The 17,484-nt window shown below is 38.9% G+C and overlaps 3 protein-coding genes across 4 annotated transcripts; 2 read left to right on the top strand and 1 right to left on the bottom strand.

The window, feature by feature from the left end:
- The first annotated feature begins 1,979 nt into the window (after positions 1-1,979).
- On the top strand, positions 1,980-9,421 carry LOC126798209 (probable LRR receptor-like serine/threonine-protein kinase At1g06840). Of its 2 annotated transcripts, none has more exons than XM_050525099.1 (21): positions 1,980-2,204; positions 2,308-2,402; positions 2,528-2,678; positions 2,829-2,900; positions 3,021-3,092; positions 3,404-3,547; positions 3,633-3,704; positions 3,824-3,895; positions 4,125-4,199; positions 4,463-4,531; positions 4,670-4,738; positions 4,923-4,994; positions 5,162-5,245; positions 5,385-5,453; positions 5,972-6,486; positions 7,004-7,162; positions 7,266-7,549; positions 7,986-8,037; positions 8,140-8,390; positions 8,508-8,642; positions 8,738-9,421. In XM_050525099.1, exons 2-21 carry the CDS (start codon positions 2,309-2,311, stop codon positions 9,077-9,079), a joined length of 2,853 nt encoding a protein of 950 aa, XP_050381056.1. In that variant the 5' UTR covers positions 1,980-2,204; position 2,308; the 3' UTR covers positions 9,080-9,421. The 2 variants fall into 2 exon arrangements, with proteins under 2 accessions (XP_050381056.1, XP_050381055.1); XM_050525098.1 differs by having other exon boundaries at positions 1,990-2,113.
- Positions 9,422-10,354: 933 nt separating this feature from the next.
- Positions 10,355-14,254, top strand: LOC126798298 (putative zinc transporter At3g08650). Its single transcript, XM_050525223.1, has 6 exons — positions 10,355-10,461; positions 10,910-11,539; positions 11,994-12,278; positions 12,613-12,741; positions 12,903-13,000; positions 13,156-14,254. The coding sequence occupies exons 2-6, from the start codon at positions 11,075-11,077 to the stop codon at positions 13,967-13,969; spliced, it is 1,791 nt and encodes a 596-aa protein (XP_050381180.1). The 5' UTR covers positions 10,355-10,461; positions 10,910-11,074; the 3' UTR covers positions 13,970-14,254.
- Positions 14,255-14,526: 272 nt separating this feature from the next.
- Positions 14,527-15,733, bottom strand: LOC126798299 (protein RETICULATA-RELATED 3, chloroplastic). The gene has a single exon (XM_050525224.1). It carries the CDS (start codon positions 15,603-15,605, stop codon positions 14,640-14,642), a length of 966 nt encoding a protein of 321 aa, XP_050381181.1. The 5' UTR covers positions 15,606-15,733; the 3' UTR covers positions 14,527-14,639.
- Between the last annotated feature and the right edge of the window lie 1,751 nt (positions 15,734-17,484).

Genomic DNA, 17,484 nt, shown 5'->3' with positions numbered 1-17,484 from the left:
AAAATTTTCAAATATTTCTCTAAAATATCGAAGATATATCAGATATATCGTAAATATCGGAGATATTTTATGTTATCGGAGAAATATCGCAGATACGGGAAAAAATAAGATATTTACCCATAAGATATATCGTTTTTTTTAAGGGAGATATCGGAAGATATATCGGAAATATCGGGGAGATTTTGTTCCTTGATCCCCGTCCCTTACCCGTTTCCGCTATCCGAATAGCGGAGATCCCCGTACTCATTATCCGATTATACCCAAAATACTCCCCCATTAGGGTCGATTACCCGTAGGTACCTTGTCCCCGGACTCATCCCTATCCACATGAGACTCATATTGATGTCATTGAAAAAAAAACATTGTATTTATCTTTCGTTGACTATGAGAGAAAATGACATTTCTCATTTGACAATTCCAATTTCCAGATGTCCTTTTGAGCACAAAAGGATCAACCTCACCAAAACCCAACACAACACCATCTGAGCTGTGTACAACTATTTTATTCCACTACAGTTTTTTGGGGTAGTTCAGATTTCAGAACCCCCAGATGGTTTTTAGATCATCTGGAATGTGCATTAATGCACAATTGGCTTGAATCTCATAGAACGATCATATCAATGTCAGTAGCTAGAGTGACATGAGATATCCTGTTATTTAAGCATTGAAGACACAGGCAATTTCAAGTTGTTATGAAGAGGACGGCTGCATTTTGTCATGTCTTGGTAATTAGTTATTGTGGGAGCCATCTTATGTGACTTGTATCACAAGGGGTACATCCGTACATCTATTCCAGTGATACGAAATCTCTAATTTCCATTACTATAATTTAGAAGCGTGGATTTGGTGCTAACCGTTTAACTAAAGTTTTAAAGTCTCTAAAATGACCATATTAGAGATTAAATAATAATAAGAGAGAAAATACTATGTCGGATGGATAATAAGGTAAATTATAAAAATTAAAGCAAAATAAAATTAAGAAAAAAGGTGAAAATGTAGGAGATGTAGAATATGATTTAAAATTAGGAGAAAATTATGAGTAGTGAGAAGTAGATAAATCAAAACTAATTTTTTTTAAAGTGATTGTGTAATCCGTGGAAATTTACATGGGTACAGACTAGTATAGATAACGAAATGAGTGTGGAAAAAAAAATGATGGTCTAGAAAACGCTACTAACTCAAATTTGTGGAGAAAATGATTGTGTGGATAATGAAATATATAACTATATACGTGGATGCTATACAATGTAGACTCAAAGAGCGTGGTAGAGACCATACAGGCAATCGCTTCTAGTTAAGTGTATGTATTTTCTTTTTTCCTACTAGAATAAGCTACCTCGAAATATAAAAGTTTAAATTAAAGACTTGTTGGGGGTTAAGATAAACATAAGTTCCTTACCAAATTCTAGGAACCCTTTTTAGTTCAATAGATGAACTTGAAAACAAGACCAACGTCACTGTATGTGTCAAAACCTAATGTTCCACTTAGAAAACGTTGACAAATTATGTCCCAAAGTACAAGCATATGCACCTAGGCATATATCCCACTATTGTGATCAAAATGATTACACTCATGATTAAACAATCTAATCCCCACAAAGACAAAGTCACAAAACGCTTAAACAAACGCAACATCCAGATCTTAATTTTGTTATATAGTGTGAAAGGGAATCACTTGGAGGCATAAAATTCAAGAAAACGTGCTTTCTTATTTTCTCCTCTTAGAAAAACCAAGATCCTATTCGGTCTTCCACCCCCACAAGCACTACAAAAATGGCGGGTTTGGTACAATCAAATAGTCAAAGAAAAGTCAACGTCTCCCCCATAAGTTTCACTGTCTCACTCTCACTAACTCTCACACGCCGAGAAGATTGAAAAGCTGGAGAGTCAGATGGAGACACAACAGAGAAGTAGGAAGAGGTCAAGTTTCTCCTTCAAGTTCTTATCTGTTCAGCTTTTACTCCCAATATTAAAATATCTCTAAATAATAATCTGTAAAACGTACATGCCTGATGCCTTCTTGTTCTACCGACCAACCAAACCATGACGATAGCCAACGCCACAGATAGTCTCGGAAGCTATAATGAACGGTCATCATCATGACCACGAACAAGTACCTCAAACTTTTCTCATCCTAAGTTTCATTTATATTTTCTGCAGAAACTCACCCAACAAGTCTTAAAGTTCCTATCTTTAACCGAAAGGTATCATTTTGCTTTTGAGATCTTTGCCAAGTTTCAAGCTTTATCTGTTTTTCTTATTTGCTGATTGATTCTGTTGCTGAGAATTGATTGTTTGGATTGTTAGAATGTTGAGGTTGAGATTTTGGGGTTGTCTCATTGCTCTGGCTTGTTCTTGGTTCTTTCTAGCTGCAGTGGCCCAAGTTACAAATCCTTCTGAAGGTGAATTTTGTATACATGACTGCTGAATCCAATATGAGTTTAAACCAATTGGGTTCACTGTTCCATAGGATTTTTGGGTTAGTTATGGTATGGATTGGCTTATGATCAGTTGTACCCATTTGCAGTTGATGCATTGAGAGCAGTGAAGGGTAGTTTGATTGATCCCAGGAATCATTTGAGGAATTGGGGGAAAGGGGATCCATGCATAAAAAATTGGACCGGAGTTCTGTGCTTCAATGATGTTGGAAAGGATGGATACTTGCATATCCGGGAGCTGTATGTATTCTTGTTTCAATTACTTGTTTTGGAGTTGTTTTAATTTAGTATGTTCATAATTGCTTTTAGTCTAGCTGAATGTTGGTATGTAGTTGTGAGTACTTAGAAATTGAGTTAGACCAACTAAGTAGTTCAACAAATTTGATGCAGGCAACTACTGAGTATGAATCTCTCAGGAAGTTTAGCGCCTGAGCTTGGCAAGCTATCTCAGCTTCTGATATTGTGAGTCATATCATATCAGCTTCTTTGATCAATGATTACTTTGCTTAGATGGTTCTTCCTGATTATCTTTTCAGTCATATTGCTAACCTCCCTACCTTTTCTGTTTTGCCCTTCTCAAAGAGATTTCATGTGGAATGACTTAAGTGGGACTATACCGAAGGAGATAGGAAACATTACGTCCTTGAAACTCTTGTAAGTTGAGTCCTTGCATGTTCTAATATTCACTGTACTTTCATGCATCTTTGTAATATATCGGTTTGATTCTTCTTCCTTTATATACTGATCATTGAGGCTTGTTTGTATGATATGAAATGGTGAAGCCAAAATCAAATACTGTCCTATGAAAGTTTGGTACTTTCTTTAGAAAAATTATATGTTATACAAATTTATGGCCATCTTGAAAAGGCTGTGAATTGCTGGATGTTGATATTAGGTCAATGACTATATATTTCTCTGATAAGGCACGATGTCTCATTAGTTCCCATGATACATTATGTTTGCAGGCTCTTGAATGGAAACAAATTGTCGGGTTCAGTGCCTGATGAGCTCGGTTATCTTGAAAATCTTAATAGATTTCAAGTTGACCAGAACCATCTTTCAGGTCCAATACCAAAATCACTTGTTAACTTGCGCAACGTAAGACACATGTAAGTACATTTTAAATCTCAACGAGCCTCCAAGTTGGCTGGTATTTACATTTCAAATGTATGAAATGGTGCTTGTATGTTGCAGCCACATGAACAACAACTCATTCAGCGGTCAAATTCCACCAGAAATTTCTGAAATACCGGTTCTTCTTCATCTGTAAGTTTTTACAGTGTCATCATATATTATATAATTTCATAACCTTATTGGGATGGTGTTCTGTATCAATACTTGCTGATCACTATTTTCTGGTGTGTATTTGACGCAAATGGTTACAGGCTCTTGGATAACAATAACTTATCAGGATATCTACCACCAGAATTCTCCAAAATTTCAGGCTTGCGGATACTGTATTTCCTGATCCCACTCAGCATTAATTGTTGATTTAAATAAAATGCAGGCTCTTATCTCCATTTACATGATCTTAATTGGCAATGTGATCTCTCAATTTCTCATGACTGTACTAGCAATGTTTTGATCATGATTTCAACTTACTGAATCTTCCCTTGATCGAAAATATTAACTAAATATGCAGTTAATGTTTCTTAAATAGGTTTCTTGTTAACATATTTTTTGCAGTCAACTTGATAACAACAACTTCAGCGGAACTGAGATTCCAGCTACTTATGGAAACCTTTCTGGACTGGCAAAATTGTAAGTTTATTTATAAGTATCTTGTGACTTGTGCTCGTTTTCTTTTTCTTTTTCTTTTTCTCTATATATGGATGATAAAGAGCATAATTGATGGACTGAGTAAGATCCAAGAGACACAAATGATTGCTTTTTGTATAAAAATTTGGTGTAATACCCTTTCTTGTTATATTAGTAATATGACTGATAGTGCTTATCCATGTTGGATAATTGTTTCTTGGATAGACTGCTTATGCATTTTTACTTTTTCCTTTTTGATTTGGCAGAAGTCTCAGGAACTGCAGTTTGCAGGGAGCAATTCCTGATCTTAGCAGGATACATAACCTCAGTTATCTGTAAGTATAAATACAGCTCAATGACCTTGAAAGTTTAATAAGTATTTTTCTGTAGAAGACATATTTCTTGAAACTATAATCAAATTACTACTCCTGTACATGTTTTATTATCTAACTTTTACTGGGTTCACGTCACAGAGATCTGAGCTGGAATCAGCTTGCTGGACCAGTAGCATCACATAGACTTTCTGACAATATGACAACAATGTATGTAGCGGGCCCACATAATCTTGTAATTTTTCTTTTGATATATCACATTGCTTCATCTATTGAACATAATGAAAGGAAATAATTTATATCTTGATACTAATTAGACCTATTATGACTTATACTTTTTTTTGGTCTGATATTATGAACTCATACTGTTAGCATGTTCTTCTGTGTATTGCAGTGATCTGTCAAATAATCATCTTAACGGATCTATTCCTGAAAGTTTCTCCAGTCTTCCTCATCTTCAGAAATTGTGAGCGTAAATTTGACTTTGATAACACATTTTATATTTAAATTACCTTTATATGTGACTCGTCGTCATTCAAGCGTTATCCTCTTAGGATTCTGCTGGATGATATGCTACTTAGTACTAATTTTTTATCCACACTGGATCTGATATTCTTATAATTTGTATTACAGGTCGCTCGAGAATAATTTCTTGAATGGTTCTGTCCCTGCTGTATGGAGGAACATATCTTTTAGTACAAAAGCCAGACTTTTATTGTAAATACTTTATACCGAAACTGAGCATAACTTAATTGTTTTTATTTGATTTTTTACAGTGTGTACGAATAAAGTTGTAAAATGCATTTAAAACATATGTCTAGATTGAACTTATTTATCAGTTAGCTGAATGTTGCAGTGATCTCCGGAACAATTCACTCTCTAACATTTTGGAAGAGCTGAATCCTCCAGCAAATGTCACCTTGAGGTAGGTTATTAAATGCTTTGACTTCCATACAGCCCTTATTTTTAGAGTGATTTCTAATATATAAACTGAAAGTTATATTAAAAGAAGGAAGAAAAGAATACCTGGATGTTGAGGATCTTGTTAAAGATAATCTGTGTTTGGACATTTTATTCATCTCAGTTAAGTTAAATGTCAAAGCTCTTACAGATCCGCAGCTTGATTGATTAGTCATAGAAATAGTGATGTGTTAAGGAATCGTTGCAAATTAAGACTACGAGTGGTTTAAGGTTAAATAGAAACAATATCGAGTTCTTTATTTTGTAAACTGTAATTTTTATGAACTGTGCTTTTGGTATATTTTTCAGTTCATCTGCCTATAACTAGAACGGTCCCCGCCTCTCTAATGCTATCTGGTGTATGTTATGCTTAATTTCATGTTATATAGTGGTTAACTTCCCACAGTGGGATGTGTCTGATGAAAATATGTTTGTCTGTACATTGTTTTACTTCTGTAAATTCAAATGCTTGTCTTTTCTCAGGCTTGAAGGAAATCCTATTTGCAAGAATGCTAGCATAGAAAATGTAAACCTGTTTTGTCAATCTAGAGATGGCATCCCTGAAGTTTCCATAAATTCAACTCAACCAATGAACTGCCCTATTCAAGCATGTCCAGTGGATGATTTCTATGAATATGTTCCATCTTCCCCTGAGCCATGCTTTTGTGCATCACCTATTATAGTTGACTATCGTCTCAAAAGTCCAAGTTTCTCTTATTTTCCTCCACATATACATCAGTTCGAAGAATATTTAACTAGTTCTCTCGAATTGGAGATCTATCAGTTATCCATGAAGTCCTATGTCTGGGAAAAAGGGCCTCGTTTACGGATGCAGTTGAAGCTCTTCCCTGTGTATGGTGCTTCACACTCGTATACATTTAATGAAAGTGAGGTTCTGCGAATTAGAGGCATATATACAGCATGGCAATTTCCTCAAACTGATTTCTTTGGACCATATGAACTACTCAACTTCATTCTGCAGGGACCTTATTCAAATAGTAAGTGTTTTACGTGAACATGTTTTCAAGTCAAAGTGATTTTTCTGTTTATTGAGAGGTATCGAGTAGGTAGCAGTGGTTGAGAAGCAATTCAAATCATTCATCATCTTCATTATTTCAGTTCATATTTCAATAGTGTTAAAGTTCTAAAATGATGCTGTATTTTTTGCTATATGCTCTTCTGCCAACCCCTGCATGACTTTAAAAAGAACACATGGTATTTGTATTGCATAAATGTTTCATGTGTACCAGGTACCTGAAAGTTACTTAGCTAATGGGTTGGTATGCTTCTCAAAAATGTTGACAGAATTTCTATGTTGTGAAGAAACATTTGAATGATTTAAATTTCTGATTATGCACGGGTTCAGCATTGTACATTGTTGACATTTAGCTGTTTTCTACACTGTCATTCTGATTGCACTTTATACCTCATCTGAATTTTCAATTTGTTTTTGAATGAGTAATGCTTTCAATTTCTAATTCTTGGTTGACTAAAATTTCCCTTTCATTGTTATAGTGATTGTTGAGAGACATAGGATGGGCATCAATAAGGGTGTATTAGCAGCTGTTATAATAGGGGTCATTGCTGCTGTTGTCAGTATATCTGCAACAGTCATGCTTTTGTTCACAAGATGCGGCAGAAACCGATACCCACCACCTTCAAGGAGACACTCGTGTAAGTTCTGAATAGTAATTTATTGGTACTGCTTTGTTAGATACTATTATGCCTGAATATTGTCCTAGAAAGTGGTATGAAGTCCGGCCCACCTTTTTTTCAGCATCAAAGATTTCTATGAGAATCGATGGTGTAAAGTCGTTCACTTTCAAAGAAATGATGCTAGCCACCAGGAATTTTGATAGTGCAACTCAACTTGGACGAGGAGGTTATGGGAAAGTTTACAAAGGTATCCTATCCGATAACACAGCAGTAGCCATAAAACGTGCAGAAGAAGGATCCCTACAGGGTGAAAAAGAATTCTTGACTGAGATAGAATTGTTATCAAGGCTACACCATAGAAACTTAGTCTCTTTGGTAGGATACTGTGAAGAAGAAGGGGAACAGGTATGGAATTATTCTTTTCTTTTTTGAAATTTGAAAAAAAAATGTTGATAATTGCTTGCGATTTATTTTCTAAATGTATAAATCATATGGTAAAATAAGCAGAAAATAAATTTCACGAGTCTCGTGTTGTTCTTTTTGGCCATTGATTGAATGGTAGAGCAAGCTTTGTGCATTAGAGATACACATCTTCCTTCCTTCTTATTCTAAACAGGTGCAAATTATTAGTTGGATGTTAAATTCATATATGGATTTACTTTGCCATTTCACGCAGCGACTCTTCACTGCATATGAATGTAGAAGTCGGAGTTTTAGCATGCACTACATAAACTTTTTTCATGTAAACACAAAAATGTGGCATGCTGGTATTATTGAATGCTTCAATGGATTAAAGCGCATGAAATATCAATAATCGAATTATATTTTGCTGCTTCTGCAGATGTTGGTTTATGAGTTCATGCCTAATGGCACCTTACGTGACTGGCTTTCAGGTAATTATGAGTTCTTTTTAAAATGGCTCCTTCCATACCATGCTTTTCCGGCTGGAGTTTGGTCTAGCTAATTCTGTTTACTAACTGTAATATCAATCACAGATAAAATCAAGGGAAGCCTGGACCTCAGTATGAGGTTACGTATTGCGTTGGGTTCAGCTAAAGGAATTCTTTATCTCCATACTGAGGCTAATCCTCCTATATTCCACCGAGATATCAAAGCCACCAACATACTTTTGGACTCCAACTATACTGCTAAGGTGGCCGATTTTGGACTCTCAAGACTTGCACCTGTTCTGGATGATGAAGGAGCTGTCCCTGCATATGTATCCACAGTCGTGAGAGGAACACCGGTATGTGTAACTCTGAAAAGTTTATGAGACTAACTATAGAGATTAAAAAGTAATATAAGGTAATGTTAAACTAAATTTGTTTCTTTCATAACGTTAATACTTGGATCATACTTGCAGGGCTACCTGGATCCAGAATATTTTTTGACTAGTAAGTTAACAGACAAAAGCGATGTCTATAGTCTTGGAATTGTGTTTCTGGAGCTCTTAACTGGTGTGCTACCTATATCACATGGCAAAAACATTGTTCGTGAGGTACTCATTATAATATCAGCACAAAAAAAAAATAGATTTCTTAAAATGTACCAGCATTTATGAATAAATTCTAATCAAATAATTTTGTTATGCAGGTGAATATGGCTCACCAATCAGGCTTGATGTTCTCCATTATAGATAGCAGAATGGGTGCATATCCATCTGAATGTGTCGAGAGGTTTGCAGCTTTGGCTCTCAGATGTTGCCATGACAAACAAGACGATCGGCCGTCAATGTTAGATGTGGTGAGGGAGCTTGAAAACATCATCAGAATTATGCCGGAAGCTGACACAATATTTTCCACATCAGGTTCCTCATACACTGACAAATCATTTCCTTCGTCATCGATTTTTACTGGGGACCCGTATATATGCTCCTCCAGTGTGCAAGGAAGTGATTTGACCAGTGGTGTAGTCCCTACCATCTCGCCTAGATGACAGGCTCAGGAGTTCATTTACCTTTGGTTCTGAATAGGAAGAGAATTAGCATCTCCTGATGATTTCAGTGTAAAGTATCTCGGTTTTGGTCTGCAAAGTGGTGAATCAGTGGGAAGGGTACATAGATAGTGTGATTATGTGTGTGTAATTTTATTGATGTATCAGAACAATTGAGCAAAAATAGTGATATGACTGTAAAGTTGTTGCTAACAAATTACTAATCAAATGTGCATCTCTAGGTGTTTGTTTTGCATACCAATGGTTCTGCGAAGAAGACTGTAAACGACTATATTTTATCAACGCGTAGCAAATGGAACGAAGAGAAGGTGGCATACACTAGCATTGGTTGTTTTCTTGTGAATCCGAGATATGCATTTTCAGCTGGATTGCACTAGGCAATTCTCGTTTGTGCTCCAGTTAAGTTTTCCTCTCTATTTGTTTGATTGTCTCCAGTCACACAATTGGAAACGATCGACGAGCTGTACATTGATAATATAGGAACTAATACAAACTATCAAACATATTCCCTATAAGATTAGTAATTGTTATCAACAGTTCAACACTGAATAGTTTCGTAAGCCGCTTCCGGTAACTTATAAGTAACTTGCTTGTTAACTTCATATTATCGATAATATATCACATTTATATGATTTTTTATCTAACTGTTATATATATTGATAGTCAATGTTTTAGTCATCGATAATATATCTAACTTCAATTTGTGTATTAATCAAAATACTATTTATCAACCGTGTAACTTTGATCATTAATTAGAGATGATCAAACCTAGGAACACCAACCAAAAATGGAAAGACATACCCAAAACATCCTCATACCGCCAACCAACGAGGTTTGGCTCAGTTGGTAAGGGCAGACTTGAGGTGTATCACCCAAGCAGGTTCGATCGTCATTGCCAGTATCTCTCGTTGGTTCGCGATTTGTAAATTCTCATACGGAAATTTATATCCGGAGATTGTGTAACAAATACGTATATGTCGGTGGTGTAGCATAACCAAGCTCTCCCATAAACTTTGATGACACCAAAAACATCCCCATACCATTTCCACTTTCTGCAATCACCGATTTCATCCAAATACAACGTGCTAGACTCGCAGTCACAGCAAATAAATTCAAATGAAATTGAAATTAAAAATAAAATTGCACCAAAGTCCAAATGACTCCGACTTTACTCGTACGTCTGAAATATGCTTATTAATTTATGGATTTAATCCATAATCCAACCTTTCATCCACGGCGACCCCCAAGTTTCTCATTATTCCCGGAAGAACCAAACCCTCTCTGTCTTTCTCTCTCATTGCTTTTGACTCACGTTAAGTCAAGCCCTCTCTCTCTCTCTCGGTGCTATCTATCTTTTTCTTCTGGTAATTTTGATTCTCATTTCATCTTCATCTCATTTTCAATTTAGGTATCATTGATCGATTCTCTCCTGTTTTTTGTTTTCAAATTAGGGTTCTTTGTTCATGATTGGTTGATTGAAAGGTTTGTGCTTGATTGGTTTTTGTTGATAAAGATGATAACTTTGATTCGATTTCGGAATAGGGTATTGCTTGGTTGATCATTTCAGTCCCATGTTGTTGAATTGTTGATTTATTTATATTGGGCGTTGAGATAAGACTAGTTTAATTTGCTTTAGTTGTGATTGTAGTTTCGGAATTAAGATTGTGAATTGGATGCTGTACAATAGAATGCGGTGGTGGGTTTAAATTGGAAGCTGTACTCTACAATTTACACGCTTATGGGGGAGTAAAAGTTGTATGTATTACATTTGTTGTTTTGGTAGTTGAAATTAGCTGGTTATATTGACATCAGGGCACATCAAACCACGAAGGGTGGCTTCGTAATCGAGAAGTGGCCTTGGATGGTTTGATAGAGTCACAGCATACCCGGTAGCATCGGAGAGAAGAATATAGAGTGCACCCCTCAGTATTATAAAACTGAAGTTGTGATCGTGCTAGTGAGAGATTACGAGTGAAAATGAAGTCTACTTGTAGGGACGTTTTGTTGTTTGCACTGCTCTGCGTGGTTCTTTTTGGGTATGCTACTGCTGAGTCTGGAGAAGAGGTTACGCAGAAGATAATATCTGCTCCGCACAAGAATGTGAGAACTAATGTTATTGATGGCTCTGGTAGCGAGGATACTTTAAGGTTTGAGGATATAAATGATGGGGTGGGTGAAGCAAAGAGCGGGAACAACAAAGTATCAATCTCCACCGTTGCATTATTTACGCTGGCAATGGCTGCTGCCACTGGTTTAGGTGCACTGCCATTCTTCTTTGTGGAGCTTGATCCGCAATGGGCTGGTCTGTGCAACGGAATGGCTGCTGGTGTCATGTTGGCTGCAAGCTTTGATCTTATACAGGAAGGGCAAGGTCATGGAGCAGGCAACTGGGTGGTCTTTGGGATATTAGCTGGGGGAGTTTTTATCTTGCTTTGCAAGAAGGTATTAACTTTTCCTCATTTTCTGTCTTTACAAATCTGCCCCATCTTTGATATGTTTCCCATGTGTATTTTTGATACTTTATTCTTGCTTTTTTATAAAACTATCATCTCTTGCAGATCGATTTAGTATCCTAATTTAGTTCCTACAATGGCAGTATAATTGAGTTATAAAGTCAACACAAGCTTTCTAGATTCCAACTGTGATGTTTCAATATATGTTTGTGCAAAAGTGCGTTGGCATGCCAATCTCTTTATGAGAGGACATACAGAGAGTTTTAGGGTTTTGGGACATACAGGTTGAAAATGATAAGATGTTCTTCAAGCTTTTAAGTACAAGTTTATTAACTAGGGCAATAGTTTACTTTGTAGCTGTGCTAGTTCTGGTTTTCACTTGTACATGATGCCGATATATATCAAGATCTCATTATGGTTGACATTATTGCATCTGGTTTCAGTTTCTCGAACAATACGGAGAAGTTAGTATGTTGGATATTAAAGGTGCAGATGCAACTAAAGTAGTTCTTGTGATTGGAATAATGACTCTTCATTCATTTGGGGAAGGCTCTGGTGTTGGGGTTTCCTTTGCTGGTTCAAAAGGTTTCTCTCAGGGCCTTTTGGTAACTTTGGCTATTGCTGTCCACAACATACCAGAAGGGCTAGCTGTAAGTATGGTGCTCGCATCAAGGGGTGTTTCTCCACAGAATGCCATGTTGTGGAGTGTAATTACTTCATTACCACAGGTAATTTGATTGGATATAAATTGTCATGAAATTTTGAATAACTGTCTTTGTCTAGGAGAATTTTGAATAAGCTGTAAAAACATTTCAGTCCAAGATCTAGTGTTTTGGATATTTGATTTAATGTCTAATTAACAAAGTCCTGACTTGATTTATTGGAGGGATATTGATCTGGGCCACCTGGCAATGGAAGCCGGAAGCCACTTACCTCCCATAAACCCTCTTAAATATTGGTCAAATAATTTTTTTTTCCTGGTCCTACTACAACTCTTGAGGACTTTAGCAGTCTAAATAGCACTTTCAGTATGAACATCTTTGACTCATGTTGTTCCTGCAGCCCCTTGTAGCAGTTCCTTCATTCATGTGTGCTGATGCGTTTAGCAAGTTCCTTCCTTTCTGTACGGGCTTCGCCGCTGGATGTATGATCTGGATGGTTGTTGCAGAGGTGCTTCCTGATGCATTTAAGGTAACAGACATCATGGGACTTGTTTGTTATTATTTAGTAAAAAGATGGTTTTTTCTTTTGCAGTAGGCTTCTAGAGCATTTTGGTCCAACTGATGGTGATGACGTGAATTCATTAATTATGCCCCCAGTGTTGTACTCATTTAGTTGCTGGTGCTCTGTAGGAAGCATCTCCATCACAAGTTGCATCTGCAGCTACTCTCTCTGTTGCATTCATGGAAGCACTTAGCACTGTTTTTCAGAGTTTCAGCCATGACTACAAGTAAGTTTTTTCTCAGGCTGAGAAAAATGCATGTCCGATGATTAATGTTTACAAACTTTACATGAATTATAGCAGCTTTTTGAAATGTTCAGATTATTAAAATGTACTTTCAGCTCACTTTGGATGTACTCTTATTGGCATATTATGTGTTTCAGCTCAGAGGATGCCTCTGGCTTCTTTGTTTCATTGCTATTTGGTCTTGGGCCATTGCTTGGTGGTATGGTCCTTGTTGCATTCGCACTTTCTTTCCATTTCCAGCATGCTCTTCTCATGGGTGCAGCATCTGGCATTGCCTTTGTCCTTGGTGCCTGGCGACCATCGCAGCTACTTTTCTCTTCAAAGATGGGATTTCTTCCGCTGATGTTGTTGCTTGCCTTGGGAGCTGCATCTGTCCATACTTTGAGTTCTAGTATTTTGAAGCTTGCAGGCCGCAAAAAGACTTCTCTTCATAATTTGCCAACAGTAACTGGTTTTCCAGTGAGTGTTCACACCCTCCAGTCGTTCTTGGCATGTGGAGCAGTTGCTCTTCATGCTTTGGCTGAAGGGCTTGCACTAGGGGTTGCTGCTCCAAAAGCGTATGGACTTGGTCGGCACATGGTTCTTCCTGTCTCCCTCCACGGACTCCCTCGGGGTGCAGCTGTGGCTAGCTGCATCTTCGGGGCTACAGATAACTGGCAGGGGTCCCTTGCCGCAGCTGCTCTAATTGGATTCATGGGTCCAATATCTGCAATTGGAGCAATACTGGCAGGAATTGACTATAGCGGTCTAGACCATGTCATGGTGTTTGCTTGTGGGGGACTGCTCCCAAGTTTTGGAATGGTAGTAAGGAGAGCTGGGAGGTTGGATATGCGAAAAAGCAGTTGTGGACTAGTGATAGGTGTGGTTCTTGCAACTTTGTGTTTGACTTGCACCAAGTTGGTTTGCTTGCACACACCTTATTGCAATTCTGCACCAGAGGCCGTCAGATAGTGTTGCTAGTGCTGCAGCTCAACCGTGTAATTGCTTAGATTGCACTTGTGCTCGCGTAACCATGCCCTGAAAAGATTTGTAAAGATATTGCCTTAACGTACGTGTTGGGAGTAATTGACATGAAGGACTCATAACGAGTGTTGGGAGTGGTTGACATGGAGGATTCATCAGGAGCATACATCACCTTTTGCGTAGAATAGAGAACGGAGCTTGGCTGTCAGATTGTTGTAAAACAATAGAAAATAATGTTATATATTATGAGAGATGAGGAATTGAGTTTGTATCCCTCTGTGACATCAACTTCAACTTTAGGTAGATTTTGAACCTTTGTCCCTTTCCCTTTCACAGTGAGAATCGACAAACTTAACAAGCAAGCAAATCTAATTGAAGGGGACCAACGAAGCCATGTCCCTTAGTTCAGACCAATAATTAGGGGAACCAGGATTGTCAGGTTGACAAGACTGTAGGTAGGAACCTGAAAATAATTGAATCCACCTGAAAGGCTTCAATCACAAGTTTCATGCAAGACCTGAAAATCTCAAAATTTGAAGAACATGGAGAGAAAACAAGCATTGCCTGATGAACTTTGAAAGAAGACCTACAACTTTATTATTGTCACTACAAAACTAGATATCAAGTTTATAAACAAAACAACACGCCACAAAAGTCATCACTTCTCGGCAGCCGTCTGCGATCCTGTCAACCTCGCCAGAAGCACGAATGTCACCCCGCCAAGCACATTGTTCAGACACCTCAGCACCACCACCGAAGACTTAAACGCCAGCGGCGGCAGCCCCTTCCCGAGCACATACTCCACCCCATTCAGCGTCTGGTACCTCAAGTTACTACTGAAACCCATGTGCATTGCCCAAGTCACCGCATTCAACAATGTCGGTGGCGGCTTATTCGGGGTCTCAAAATTCGGGTCCATTTTCTTCCTCAGCTTGATCAGCCCGTTCGACAGCGCCGTCCCCGCCAGCCCGGCAGCGAATCCAACCCCTGCAAACACGGCCCCTTTGTATACAAACGTCCCCAGCCGACTCATCAGCCCGAAAGAGCCCGGCTCGAACATGTGGCTCGCCGGACAGCTGGCGAATATCGAAGGCAGGGTTGCGGCGGTGGCGGACAAGCTCGGCGCCAGCAGATACATCAACGTGAAGTTGAGAATGCAGCCGACGACGAGAGTTGAGAACACGAAATCAAGCTCGTTGAGGCCGAAGTTGGGGCGGGAAGCCATGTCGCCGAGGACGCAGGAGCTCACTCCGACGACCTCCTCCATCAGAACCTTGAACGGAAACTGCGGATCGGCGGCGACTCTCGATCGCCACCCGTTCAGAAACATACCCAACAACCCGAACCCCTCAACCACCGACGGCTTCGACTCTTCATTCTCATCTCCCTGGCTCCAGTCCCCGCTACCTCCTCCGCCGCCGCCGCGGCCGGAGAAATTGCCGCCGTTTCCGCCGGAAAACGAAAGATGGGGTCTTCCGTTTTTAGGGCCGAAGGAGAGAGGTTGGTTTAGGGTTTTGGAATAGGGGAAGGAGATTGAGGGATTGATGGAGGCGCGGCGGTGGTCGGAAAGAGCGGAGTGGGGTTTGCGGAGAGAGGAGAGGCGGAGCTGGGCGGCGGCGGCCATTTTGGGGCTGTGATCTGAAAACCCTAGAAATGAGAATCGGGGATGAAAGAAGAAGAGTGAAGGAGGAGGGTGTTAAACCCAGGAGGAGGCCGGCTTTCAGTGTCGTTTAGTGTCTGGAAATATCGGAAAACCTAGAGTTGGAGAGAGGGGGGAGTTTTATAATGACGCGGGGGTGGATTGTGTTGAGGGTGCACTGTGTTTGTGTGACTGCCACGTGCACGGAAGAGGTTGTTGGGGGGGGGGGGGGGCTTTGGGCCCATCAGCAGTGAACGGCGTGGGTTTTATTGGGTCTGTCTGTGACCACCAACCCATTTCCGAATTTGGGAATTTACCATGTACGTCACCCAATGGTAATTTGTTTTTGCTTTTATCTCTTGAAAAGTAATCAATCGGTAAGATCGGAGTTACTAGATTTGTCATTATTCCGACTTCCGAGTGAGTCTCAAACCAACGCTTTTCAGCCTCTTTTGAGCTTCAATACTCTAGAGCACTATAAAACGAGATACTTGAATTCATTTACGCTATAAGAGAATGCACTAATATTGTTCGAAACTTACTCTCATAGTCATTTTTATACTAATTTACCCTTTTACGATCGTCTTGACTCTTGACTCTCGACTCTCGACTTTTTGATAATTTTGATCTAGAGCCTCATTGGGGGGAATAAGCAGAATACTAACTTTTTGGTTGAGATATCACTATGTTCATGGGCTACCATTGGCAATGATATCAAGGTAATGCTTTGGAGTTGGTCAAGCGATTCCTTTCATTCACACCATATAGAAGCCAACAAGAACATCATCATTATAAACAAGGACGCGCCCATTCAATGCCCAACAAACTCCACAACTCTGAGTGTTGCCTTCCTTGTGCAATTTTGCAATCTAGGGCAGCAATTGCAACCTTTTGTTCATCAATAATTCTAGATCGAATACTGATCGATCGGCTTTTAATCGTTTTCACCCCATTCTTCTACAATTCCACTACTTATAAAGCCTTATATCGACATCAGTTGGATACCTTTCTCAAGTCACTTTGTTTCTTTCAACATCATCTCCCAAATAAAATTGCGTTTGGATATATTTAGTTTTAAAAGATCAATTTAGTTTTACATGAGACTTGACCAATCTAAATGAGGGATCGGAGTGCGTCATTTGTTTCCACTGATGATTCCTAACCCTGTAAGGAATCGTTTGAATTGGACACTGCTTATTCGTTTGTAATTTGGTGCAGGATTATTTTATAATGCATCTGAATAATAAGTTCAAATCTCTTTTGCTCGAGTATATGATGCAACGTTAACAGGTAGCATTAGCAAGGCAACTGAGGCATTCGGTTTGCCGGAGCATACAAAACACGTATAAATACACTACTAGTACTTTTCGTGCAGTGTGTGCTTCTTGCACCTGCACAAGAACCATTCTCAATATCAAAACCACCCCAGGACGCATTTGGTACGAACTTAAGAGGAATGAGGATCGGGAAATGAGCACGGAACTTACCGGATGAAGTCCGAACGCTGATTCGGATTACTAAAGTTGGCCACTTCACTTAAGAACTCCGACTATGGCAATCAAGCAGGCCGACTCACTGGTTGCAGATGGTATTTTGCTTGAAGAGGATGCCGTAACACCGACCATACATTGATCAAATAAAGTTTAGAAATCGGTATACTGTATCATATCTGTGGTATTTCATACAGGGAAGACCTGCATAACTGATCATCTACATTTTCAGTCCTGTGAGTTTAGTAAGGGCACCAGTTTCCTTGAACCATGTTTTTCTCACCAATCTTCTTTGAAAACATAGTCCTTACTGCCCATTGTGGCAAACAGTGCCACAGTTTCTTTTGCACTGTAAATCAGATCGTTCATTGTGG

This window comes from Argentina anserina, chromosome 6 (genome assembly GCF_933775445.1).
Source record: "Argentina anserina chromosome 6, drPotAnse1.1, whole genome shotgun sequence".
Classification (NCBI taxonomy): domain Eukaryota; kingdom Viridiplantae; phylum Streptophyta; class Magnoliopsida; order Rosales; family Rosaceae; genus Argentina; species Argentina anserina.
The sequence above is the reverse complement of the archived record's forward strand: the minus strand, read 5'-3'. Positions and strand labels throughout refer to the sequence as shown.

Excerpts from the sequence above, each read along its gene's own strand:
- LOC126798299 (XM_050525224.1), bottom strand. The coding sequence starts at position 15,605 with ATGGCCGCCGCCGCCCAGCTCCGCCTCTCCTCTCTCCGCAAACCCCAC.
- LOC126798298 (XM_050525223.1), top strand. The coding sequence starts at position 11,075 with ATGAAGTCTACTTGTAGGGACGTTTTGTTGTTTGCACTGCTCTGCGTG. Across the intron at positions 12,742-12,902 it reads TGCTTCCTGATGCATTTAAG|GAAGCATCTCCATCACAAGT; the intron begins GTAACAGACATC and ends GGTGCTCTGTAG. Across the intron at positions 13,001-13,155 it reads AGTTTCAGCCATGACTACAA|CTCAGAGGATGCCTCTGGCT; the intron begins GTAAGTTTTTTC and ends TATGTGTTTCAG.
- LOC126798209 (XM_050525098.1), top strand. Across the intron at positions 3,093-3,403 it reads ATTACGTCCTTGAAACTCTT|GCTCTTGAATGGAAACAAAT; the intron begins GTAAGTTGAGTC and ends TTATGTTTGCAG. Across the intron at positions 4,200-4,462 it reads CTTTCTGGACTGGCAAAATT|AAGTCTCAGGAACTGCAGTT; the intron begins GTAAGTTTATTT and ends TTGATTTGGCAG.